The 12756-nt window shown below is 40.1% G+C and overlaps 1 protein-coding gene across 1 annotated transcript; it reads left to right on the forward strand.

Moving 5' to 3' along the window:
- The first annotated feature begins 1594 nt into the window (after positions 1–1594).
- On the forward strand, positions 1595–2740 carry LOC138883171 (uncharacterized). The gene is made up of 2 exons (XM_070163834.1): positions 1595–2140; positions 2249–2740. The coding sequence occupies exons 1-2, from the start codon at positions 1595–1597 to the stop codon at positions 2738–2740; spliced, it is 1038 nt and encodes a 345-aa protein (XP_070019935.1).
- The last annotated feature ends 10016 nt before the right edge of the window (positions 2741–12756 follow it).

Consider the following 12756-nt stretch of genomic DNA (forward strand, 5'->3'; position numbering starts at 1 on the left):
TGATGACCTGGTCCTTTAGGGTTATCCAACAGAAGTACAAGTCAGTGACTGTCCGCAACTATTACAAAGAGGAGCACAACAGGGGCCTGGTCCCTTAGGCCCCTCTGACAGAAGTACAAGTCAATTGTACAGATGGAACGTAACAGCAGAAAGTGACTATCTCGCAACTGTTACAAAAGAGGAACATAACTGGGACCTGGTCTCTTAGTGTTCTCTGATAGAAGTACAAGTCAACTATACAGCTGCAACGCAACTGCACAAAAGTGACTGTGCAGCAGACTATGCAGCAGTCACTTCTCATTGGGAAGAAGCGTGTACCAAGAATTGAAATCACCATCCATTGTGATGTCTTTTGCGGTATAACAACCTGGTGCAAGGCACATGAAATTCACTTGTGCATTCAGTGATATTCTCTCAAGTATAACAGTGTTCATCCGGCATTGAAGTCACTGGTGTGTCAAGAACAAAAAGACAACTCCACTAAGGATCAGCTTCATAATGAGTTTATGTATATTCGTAGTTGAGTTGTAATCTTGTTATTTGTTCTTCATTGTATCTCCTATTTTGCTTTCTTAGAAGCTTTGTCTTAGGAAAACCAAAATACGTAAACTTTCGAGTTTATGTTATGACTAGGATTAGTCATAAGTTTAAAGTCTTTGTAACTAGAAAAGTCACAAAGTGGCTTGTGGTGAGAGCATCACAAGTTAGTTGAAGTCTTTGTAATAGGGTTATTACAAAGTGGCTTGTAATAGTGAGATTGCAAGTTAGTGAAGTTAAAAGCCTACAAGTGTAGGTCATGGTTTTTTGATCCCCTTGTATGGGATTTTTCCACGTAAAAATCCCGTGTCTTCTTTACTTAAATTTTATTGGCATTCTCAGCTTAACCTCATAGAGGGCCAGGTACTCTACTATTTGGTGGACTCATAAAAACTAACAATTGGTATCAGAGCGGGTTCTTTCTAAAAGGCTAATACTTAGAAAGGATCTCAATGGTTGCTCAACCCAACTTTGAGGAAGGACAATCAACCTACAGACCTCCTAGATTCAATGGTCAATACTACGGTTGGTGGAAGACTCGCATACATGATTTTATAATGGCCGAAGACTCAGAATCGTGGGACATCATCTGTGATGGTCCACATGTTCGTATGAAGAAACTTGAAGAAACTGGACCAATGGTGCCGAAAGACAGAAAAGAGTACAGCGACATTGATAGAAAAGTCGTAGAAAAGAACTATCGTGCCAAGAAAATCTTGGTATGTGGCATAGGACACGATGAGTACAACGGAGTCTCAACTTGTGATACTTCCAAAGAAATATGGGAAGCGTTGCAAACCGCATACGAAGGAACTACTCAGGTTAAACAGTCCAAGATTGACATGCTCACCACAGAGTATGAGCTCTTTAGGATGAAGGATGATGAGTCTATACAAGATATGCACACCAAATTTACCTCCATCATAAATGAGCTTCATTCACTTGGAGATGTTATTCCCAGAAACAAGCTTGTAAGGAAAATCCTCAGTGTTCTACCTGGTTCTTGGGAAAGTAAGGTAAATGCCATATTGAAGCTAAAGATCTACAAACTCTAACCATGGATGAGTTGATTGGTAATTTGAAGACATACGAGATGAAAAGAAAGAAAGACAGTGAAAAGAGAGAGTCGAAGAAGGAAAAGACCCTAGTACTCAAAGCTGAAAGCAGTGACTCAAGTGATGAAGATAGTGACATGGCCTATCTTACTAAAAGATTTCAAAAGATGGTTCGAAGAAATGGTGGTATACCAAAGAGGGGAAGTTCAAGTAAAGCAAGGAATAATGATCTCTATCACAGGTACGGAAAGCCAGGGCATTTCATCAAAGACTGCCCACTCGCAAAACAGGAGCAATACAAACAAAACCCTGACAAAGCAGTAAAAAGGAACTTGGTTCCAGACAAACGATTCAATCAAAAAATTGCAGCTGACAATATTGTGAAGCAGGCTCTTGATGCTTGGGGAGACTCCTCCAATGAATTAGAAAGGGAACCAGATGCAGAAAACAGTTCCATGATGGCAGTGGAAACTAAAGCAACGAAGTATGACTCACTGTTCGCGCTGATGGCTCAGTCTGACGAGGATGAAGAAGATGAAGATGATGAGGTAAATTTCAGGGTTGTTCAGAGAAATCTAAAATCCTACTCTTCTAAGAAATAAAGGTCATTAGCCAATGTTTTAATTGATGCTTATTATAGCCTTGATAATGATAAGGAAATCTTGACCTTAGAACTAGGAGAAGTTGAACAATCCAGAGATGATCTAGTTGTTTGTGTAGTGGACCTAAATGAGACCATAGCTAATCTTGAAAAAGAAAAAGAAGCTTTAAATGAAAAGATAACTAGTGTAGAAAATAAAAGATATGGCTTGATGGTAGTGGTGGTTGACTTGAAGGAAACAGTAGAAAGTCTCAGCAATGAGAAACACACTCTAGAAGGAAAAAATTCAGCTACTGAGCAAGAGAGGGATGATTTTTTAGTGATAATCATTGACCTAGAGGAAACCATTGAGGGACTAAATACAGAACATAGGAGTATGAGTCTTGGGAAAGGGAAGGACGTAGCTAGTGAGACACACGTCAAGCTTGAACATGAATTAAACGATGTGAAAACCAGTCTATGTGGTGAACTTGAGAAAAATCGGCAACTTCAAGCTGAATTGGAGAAAGTCAAAATTGATCTTGAGAAATCTCTGAAGTGGACCTAGTCCTCAGATGTTGTGACTGCCATGTACTTGAATAACAGTGGAAATAGGCAGGGAATCGAGTTCCAAAGGGAGAAAACTCCTTACAACCCACACAGCAAGTACGTCACTATTCCTGATAACTGGTTGTGTACCCACTGTGGGAACAATAGGCACTTCAAAGAAAATTGCCAGGCCAGGGTTCAATCTTTTCAGAAAAATAAAGTGTTTACTGACAAAATGACTACTAACAAGGGACCAGGTACTGGTCGCAAGAAACGAATACTGCCTGCAAGGACTAGAAAAGTCCTTATCCATCCCTTTTATCATAACAAGGGACCCAAACTAGTTTGGGTTCCTAAATCTAACCCATAATTTGCATGTGCAGAGAACAGTGAGAGGAAGCGGACTGCAATTAACCAAGGACAGTGGATGCTCAAAGCACGTGACTGGAAGCACCATAGACTTCTTCTCACTGAAAACCCTGCAGTAAAGGAATGTATCCATTGGGAAAAAAGGAAAGGGTACATTCTGAGTGTTAGAAAAGTTGGAAAATCTCTCTGTCACTCAATTGAGAACGTGTACTATGTGGATGGCCTTAAGTACAATCTCCTGAGTGTGTCTCAAATCTGCATTAAAGGGAACAAAGTAGAGTTCTTGTCAAAAGAGTGCACAGTTACCAATCTGGTGACTGGCAAAGTGGTCTTAGGGGCCAAAAGAAACAAGAACATCTATGTTGCTGACTTTGAATCTTTACAAGCTGGTGATATGAGATGCTTGAGACCTGGTTCGTGGTCTGTCAAATACAAGATTCACCTGGACATTGGTTCCTAGAACAAAGGATGAGACTTTTGAAACGTTTAGGGCCTTTGTCAAGAAGATCCAAGTGAAGATAAAATAAAAGGTAGTATGTATCAGATCTGACCACGGGACAGAATGTCATAATGCCAAATTGGATGAGCTTGTAACAAAAATGGAATCACACACAACTTCTCAACACCAAGGACTCCATAGCAAAATGGTATTGCTGAAAGAAAGAACAGAACTGGAAGACATGGCATGGATAATGCTCATAGACAATGGAATCGCCAAGAGTTTCTGGGCAAAAGCAGTAAATATTGCTTTCTACTTGGTGAACAGGTGTATGATCAGTTACCTCCTAAATCAAAACCCACTATGAGCTACCAAATGGAAGAAAACCAAAGACAACTCATCTGAGAACCTTCGTGACTGAAAATGCCATGTTGTCGACAACAGGAAGGACCAGCTTGGGAAGTTTAATTCAAAGGCAATGAAGGAATCCTTCTGGGATACTCTCCACAAAGCAAAGTCCACAAAGTCTACAACAAAGGGCACACTAAGTGGAAGGAAGTGCTCATGGGGTATTCAACAAGACACATTCCTCTAATTAAGGAAGAAACAATGATGATCAATATAATGAACCATCTCTAGTCCTTGGGAAATATCTGAGGTTTCAAATAGGGAGGCTGATCTGATGAGTAAGATGAAGTAGACAGGACAATGCAACATCATCTTCCACTTCTCACAAGGATCCTGGTACTTCACTTACTACCACTGAAGCTAAAGAAAGAGTGGAGATACAGTTCATGGCGCTACACAAGTAACAGAACAAAGAGTGTAGGGAAATCAAATTAACCTCCCAAGTTCCCCTACCAATCAAGCCTTAGTCCCAAACTGGAAACACAAAAGCTCCCATCTATTTGATAACCTAATCACTCCCTTCTTCTAGAGTTAGATAATTATTAAAAATTCAAAACAAAAAAATTGGTCCCTTTTGTATCTATGCTCTAGAATAGAATCTAAAGTCAAGTCCTTAGGAATCCTACTTGAGGGCCGCCAAAAGAAGTTTAAGATACCTTAAAAGAACTCAGGACCTGGTCCTGTATTACCTCTCATGTGACAGTTTTAATTTTGTTGGATATGATAATGTTAACTGTGCAGGTCTTTTTGTGATAGGAAAAGCACTTCTGAAACGGTTCACTTGCATGTTCATGTCTCATCCCTTGGGGGACAAGGAAGCAAAACTCAATGGCCTCGTCAACAACTGAAGAAGACTGTATAGCGGGAGCACCCTGCTATGCTCAAACCCTATGAACTGAGCAACAACTATAAGACCTTGGAGTCTCTTCTGATGGTATATCTTCTCTGTGCAGTTCAAAACAAGAGGACCAAGCACATTGAGGGGTGACATTATCTTCTGAGGGTCAATATGGAGAAAGGGTTGATCTGTGGAAAGTCTTGCAGAATAGAAGACAAAATTCCAGATATCTTTACCAAAGTCTTGAGTAGAGAATATTCTGGAAGAAACAATGTGAAGATGGGGTCATGATAGTCTAATGGAGAACCTGATTCTCCATCAGTTGGCTATGCAAGACACCTTCAGGTAAAATTAGCTAAAGTATTTTCTGATCAAGCCTAACTCACATCGATACCGTTGCAGGTAAACACGCATGATGATCATAGAATCTAAAGGTATAGTTATGAACTACGAATGAAGAACTACTAAAACCTTTTTAAAACATGTTCGGGCATCAGGTTCCTGTACCACAGGTTAGTAGTAATGTATTTTTCTCTACATGTCGTCTCAAAATGGTAACATAATTAACTCAACTGCCACATCATCCAACTTTTCAAAGTCTGCATGACAAGTCTTGTCTTTCAAATCCCTTCATCCCCTCTGCACGATAACATTTTCCCACAAACATACCCGCCGTTTTCAAAATTATTCTGAACCCATTTCTCTCTCTTCTCATTATTAGTCCTTTTTCAAATAAAACTTTCTTTCTCCCTCACAGCAAGTCATGAACCTTCATCTCTTCTGTATAGTTGTGATCCTCTCTTCATCTCTCTCTCTCTCACTTTACTTGTCTTCCAAATACTCTTATAATGGATATCGAATGATTATGATCAGTATCTGAACTCCTCCATTTTGAACTTAGTGACTCTCATAGAGTCACCAGAAAAGGAAGCAGCGCATAACATCATGGCTATCATTGCTGAGAGTCTGATAAATGAAGGAGCATATCTCTCGTCTAATTATCAGGGGGAAGACACTCCATTCCTAAGTGATGTAAGAACCATAGTACTCCTCGAGTCTTTGTCTCATGAGACATTCCCAAAAAAACCTACTGAATAACCTGATTCTTTTCCAGGCAAACCCACTTCTGCACCTCCTGATCATCCTAAGCTCTTCGAATCCTTCTCCAAGTTACCCATTATCAGGTCACAGCAGAAAGAGAGTTTTGAGTCTACATTGCAGAAAAGTATGAGAAGTGTCAAGCGAACGAAAAAGAGGTTGATGAATCAAGGGGAATTTGTTACTGACAAGAGTGTTCCAGTAAGTGGGATTAACAAAAATGCTCCAAAGGAACCTGGTTCCTTAGTGCAACAATCTATGAAAGCTCAAAAGCCTGTGGATAAAGCTTCCGATGAAACTATTGAGAAATAAAATAGTGCATCCGTGAAGGAAGCAACAAGTCTAAAAAGAGTCAAGTTGAGCAAGCCATGATTGAAGATGATATTGTGGAGTTAGTAAGCTGGAAAGGAAAGTTTGTTGAAGGATCTAGCAAATGAAAATGGAAAATTGTTAGAGAACCTGGTGCTCTGAGGACCATGCCCAGTGATAGTGGTCTTTGGCACAGAAAGTCTTGTGGGGTCGTACATTTGACCCAGCAATTTCAAAGATGGCCGATATGAGACAAATTCTAGAGATAGTGGAATTTCAACAATGGGAGCACTTGTTTGAAGGGAGCATGCCTCTGGTGTACGAAGATGCGGTACAAACTTGCTACGCATCTCTCTTCACTGTTGAGGGGGATTACATTTGTGCACTAGTAAATGGAGTAGATATTGTACTCTATGCTTTAGCATTGGGAAAGGTTCTCAGAATTTCATGTGAATGGATGTCCTCAGTCAAGGGTGTCTGTGGTGTCAACTTTAGGAGAGCTATCATGAAAGAGCAAGCTATTCAGTAGGGGGAACAGGTGCATAAGAAGGTATTACTTCCTGAATATCAACTTCTTTTTGAACTGGTCAATAAGGTGCTCTTACCTCATTCTGAGAGGCGGTCTATTGCTACAAAATCGGATATGGTCTTAATGGAAGCGCTTGATGAGTTTGTCCTAATCAATCTGCCAGTAATCATGATAGATCATATACAAAAGGTGGCAAACATTAAAGGTGGAAATAATGGGCTACCATATGGCTTTATCCTCACTTAGGTGTTCGGATTCTACAAGGTCCCCTTGGGGAATCCCAGAGTGGGCACACACTAGCAAGCCTTCTCTAAAACCACTTTAAAAGAATGTGAATGTGTAGAAAGAGTTGGTGGAAGCATCTCGACCATTTCTCAGCTGATCAACGCTCAAAATGTAGCTTCTGAAGAGATTAGAAGGTTGAGGACTCAAAATGCCATACTGGAAACTCAGCTCAGTCAAGCAGTTAACGGACCTGATTCTGTTAATGAAGAAGTTGCCCGACTGATAAAGGAAAATGATAAACTTCGTGCACAATTGCTTGAAGAACAACTGTCTGCAAATGCTCGACTGGACCTGGTTCTCAAAACCATTGTTGTCTATTCGTCCAAGCCTCCTTCTTCTAGTGTCCCCTAGAATCCTCTCAGTGTCCAGCTATTTTTGCTCTAATATTTTGTGGCTGCTATTTTATTTTTGTTTGCTTTTTCTTTTGTGATGGCATGTTGGAATTCATCATTACTGCTCCTGTCTTGCTCAGTCCATTGTTAATATTAATGAAATAGCTTTTCTTTTTGCTTGTACAATGTCGTGTTCCTCTGGCTTCTCTTTTCTGTCATGTTGTGTGTACGTATGTGGCATGAGTTAGCTGTATTAGACTTCTTTATGCTAATTATCTGCTTGTGTTCTTTTTAATGATGCCAAAAGGGGGAAAAAGAGATCTGAGATTAAGGGGGAATAGATTTAAGGAGAGATCTTAGATTAAGGGGGAATCAAAAGGAAAAAGAGAATAAGGGGAAATCAAAAGCAAACGGTCAGGGGGAACTTGTGTAGTTTCTGGTATCTTATCTGGTTATTTCTGCTCTAAACAAATGCTATTAATGCCTAAGCTTGTCATCATCAAAAAGGGGGAAATTGATGGGTTTTCAATGTCTTTGCCTTATACTTCTTATGTTTTGATGATCTAACAAACTTATTGTGAAGATCCAGATAGAGAACCTGACCCACATGGTATACATTTCAAATGAATAATGTCCAGTCTGATCTTATCAAATGAATGAACAACTATAGGGAGGAACACAATACGGACATGATGACCTGGTCCCTTAGGGTTCTCCAATAGAAGTACAAGTTAGTGACTGTCCGCAACTATTACAAAGAGGAACACAACAGGGGCCTGGTCCCTTAGGCCCCTTTGACAGAAGTACAAGTCAACTGTACAGCTGGAACATAACAGCAGAAAGTGACTATCTCGCAACTGTTACAAAAGAGGAACACAACTGGGACCTGGTCCCTTAGTGTTCTTTGACAAGTACAAGTCAACTATACAGCTGCAATGCAACTGCACAAAAGTGACTATGCAGCAGACAGTGTAACAGTCACTTCTCATTGGGAAGAAGCGTGTACCAAGAATTGGCATCACCATCCATTGTGATGTCTTTTGCGGTATAACAACTTGGTTAGGCATATGAAATTCACTTGTGCATTCAATGATATTCTCTCAAGCATAACAGTGTTCATCCGGCATTGAAGTCACTAGTGTGTCAAGAACAAAAAGACAACTCCACTAAGGATCAGCTTCATAATGAGTTTATGTATATCCGTAGTTGAGTTGTAATCTTGTTATTTGTTCTTCATTGTATCTCCTATTTTGCTTTCTTAGAAGCTTTGTTCTTAAGAAAACCAAAATCCATAAACTTTCGAGTTTATGTTGTGACTAGGATTAGTCATAAGTTTAAAGTTTTTGTTACTAGAAGAGTCACAAAGTGGCTTGTGGTGAGAGCATCACAAGTTAGTTGAAGTTTTTGTAATAGGGTTATTACAAAGTGGCTTGTAATAGTGAGATTGCAAATTAGTGAAGTTAAAAGCCTACAAATGTAGGTCGTGGTTTTTTGATCCCCTTGTATGGGATTTTTCCACGTAAAAATCCATTGTCTTATTTACTTCAGTTTTATTAGCATTCTCAGCTTAACCTCATAAAGGAACAGGTACTCTACTATTTGGTGGACTCATACAAACTAACAAGAAGTGAACACAAAAGAAGGGTGAAGACAGGAAACTGTTAACAAAGATTTGAAGATTTGAAGATGATGTAAAAGTTTTAAAAATAGGGAATTGGAGTATTTATAAGAGTCATATAAGTTCATTGGAGGAGTTGAAAGGACGACTAATAGTGATTCGTGGGCTTTTCGGGAACCGTGTTTCACAAGACCTCTGTGCAATTTTTCTGTCGCATCATTTAATGATCTCACGTGGCTGACGTCGTAACGGGGGTATCGAAGAGGCAAGAACTCAAGATCGTTTCTTATCATTTCATTCTAATAAACGCGGGGACTATCTCTATACGACCAAAATCGGGGAGTTCGACTTTGGGGCTACTTTGGCACTCCACGCCCAACCTCGAGAAGCTCGAAGCAGAATGTGAAGTGTGACCTCGAGGTACGTCCCTCAAGGGAGCACATCAAAGGCTCATTGTGGTCAATCTCGGAACGGTCCAAATCGATGATCATCATGGAAAGGCAGGAAAGATCCCAAGTACACGTGGATAGAGCTGACCAAGTCTACAAGAATAGTACAAATCCGTACTAAGCCATTATACAGCTGTACCAATAGCATATCCTTATTATCATTAGACATGTACTATGTTGGGATTCTCCCCTCCTATATAAAGGGGACCCTTTTCATTTGTAAGAGAGATGAATATTCAATACAATAGAATATTCTCTGCTTTTCTTGCCTAAGTGTGCTCAACAATTACTCTACAAATTTATTATTTGTTCATTTATTGCTCCTCATTTATTGTGTTCATTCATTGTTCTTCATTTATTGCTCATTATTATCCTTTAAAGGCCGCCCTCGAGGTCCTATATCGCTGAGCTAAAGGCCCTCAATCTTGTGACCATACTGGTTTGCTTATTATTTCTTGCTTATTTACACTTAGCATTATTCACATAACAATTTGTATTAAGATAAATCACGTATTTTTAGAACCACAAATCAAATATAGTTGTTAATACCAATTTCAAGGTAAACAAACTTCTAGACCTGTCTGTCCACGATAGCTACCGGTTCCTCAATATAAGTCAAACCCTAATCCAACTGGACTGTGCTGAAGTCTAAAACATAAGACGGATCACTATAATACTTCCAAAGCATAGAAACATGGAACACCGGATGAACCGCACACAAACAAGGTGGCAATGCAAGCTTGTAGGCCACCTCATCAATCCTCTCAAGGATCTCAAAAGGTCCGATATATCTAGGGCTCAACTTTTCCTTCTTCCCGAACGTCATTACACCCTTCATGGGTGAAACCCGGAGCAAGATTTGCTCTCTAACCATGAATGCAACATCGTGAACCTTCTGATATGCATAACTCTTCTGTCTAGATTGGGTTGTACAAAGCCAATCTTAGATCAACTTGACCTTCTCCAAGGCATCTCGAACCAAATCTGTGCTTAATAACTTAGCCTTTCCCGGCTCAAACCAACCAATTGGAGAACGACATTGTCTCCCATATATGGCCTCACAAGGAGCCATCTGAATACTCGATTGGTAGTTGTTGTTGTCAACAAACTTTGCAAGCGGGAAGAACTGATCCCAAGAACCTCCGAAATCCATAACATTGGCATGAAGCATATCCTCTAATATCTGAATGGTGCGCTCGGACTGTCCGTCCGTCTGGGGTGAAATGTTGTACTCAACTCAACCTGTGTGCCTAGATCACGTTGTACAGCTCTACAGAAATGCGATGTGAACTACGTACCCCGGTCAGAGATGATGGATACCATCACGTCATGAAGTCGAACAATCTCGCGGATATAGATTTGAGCCAACTGCTCTATAGAATAGGCAGTCACTACCGGAATAAAATGAGTCGACTTGGTCAACCTGACCACAATCACCGATACCGTGTCAAATTTCTTCTGAATCTGTGGGAGCCCAACAACGAAGTCCATGGTGACACGCTCTCTCCACCAATAGTGTTGCCTCAAATCATGATACATCTTATAGGCACCCGAATGAATGGAGTACCGCGAACTATGGGCCTCCTCAAGAATCAAGTCACGTAACCGATCCACATTGGGCACACATAATCGGTCCTGCATTCGCAAAACATCATCATCTACAATAGAAACCTTCGAGGCATCACCGTGCTGAACTATATCCTTGAGGATAAGCAAATGGGGGTCATCATATTGACGCTCTCTGATACGATCATATAGAGAAGACTGAGAAACCACGCAAGCAAGAACTCGACTGGGCTTTGAAACGTCCAATCTAACAATCTGAATATATATATATATATTCAATGATAATGGCCTCTTCGTTGCTGGTAGATATGCTAAACTGTCCAAACTCTTCGCCTTTCGGCTCAAGGCATCGGCCACCACATTGGCTTTTTTGGGATGATATAGAATGGTAATATCATATTCCTTAATCAACTCTAACCACCTCTGCTGCTGCAAGTTAAGATCTTTAAGACTTGAACAGATATTGTAGACTCTGGTGGTCGGTAAAGACCTCACGAAGGACACCGTACAGATAGTGCCACCAAACCTTTAAGGCATAAACAATAGCTACCAATTCCAAGTCGTGGACCGGATAATTCTTCTCTTGGGTATTCAACTGCCGAGATGTGTAGGAAATCACCCTACCATCTTGCATCAATATCGCACCAAGGCCAACACGTGAGGCATATCATAATACATAGTATAAGACCTCTATGGTAGAAAGAAAGCCTATACCCAATGGTAGAAAAGAAATCCTCCACACAATATCATAAGGATCACACATCCGTAGATTACCACGCATGTGATAACCCACCTGCTTAAACTGACATCTCTCTATACCCTTTCACAATCACAACTATTACACAATCACTTAATCTTCCACAGTCTGAACTCATCAACAAGAAATGAAAATCTACTTCATTCTACAAATGAAATAACACGAAAGAATCTCTCAAAAACCTTCATAACTCAATACTTTATGACACATCCATGGAAATTGAGCATCCAATAGTCCTTTTCACATCTCAAGCAAACTCTTCCCGTCACGTTCAAATCGTCTGAACACATCCCACAGTCACATCCCACTCATCATATAGCCATCCAACCACTCACCGAGACACCAGTTCCACTCATACGGACTAGAAGTCCAAAAGCACATGCTTACACAACTAAAACCACCGAGCCTAAGTTGTGGTCCAAACCGGGCCTCAAGTCCTCCAGACTGTCCCATCACCAAAACACAGAAAACACATCTCACTCCTCATCCATGGAATCTACAAGTCGTCGATGTACAGCTGATACCGAGCACTCACATGTGCATACGAGTGACTGGAAGGAATTTAAAGAGATACAATTCAAGCTGAATTAATGTTGCACGATAAGGAAAGAAAGATGGGAAGTTTATCCTAAATTCCACGTAGCCTCTCGAAGATAGGTATGGACGTCATCATACTGATCCGCAAGACTCTACTAGACACTCGTTCATGACTCGTAGAACCTATGAACCTAAGGCTCTGATACCAACTTGTCACGATCCAAATTTTAACCCATCGTAATTGCACCTGACCTAACCCACTAGGTACTCCAAATAATAATAAAACATAATATAGTGATAATGATAAGAGTCAAAAATAAAATAGCTGAATTTTTATACTTCCCAAGGACTGGTAGTAAAAGTCATGAGTCACTAAGACTTAGATTTAAAAAATTGAAATGAAATAAATACAACATATTTTTGAAATGTATATGAACAGAATTCAAATATAAAGCTACCAAGGACAAGTGATAGCCATAACTGGAATGCAGATACATCTTC

This window comes from Nicotiana sylvestris, chromosome 12, assembly GCF_000393655.2.
Source record: "Nicotiana sylvestris chromosome 12, ASM39365v2, whole genome shotgun sequence".
NCBI classification, from domain to species: Eukaryota; Viridiplantae; Streptophyta; class Magnoliopsida; order Solanales; family Solanaceae; genus Nicotiana; species Nicotiana sylvestris.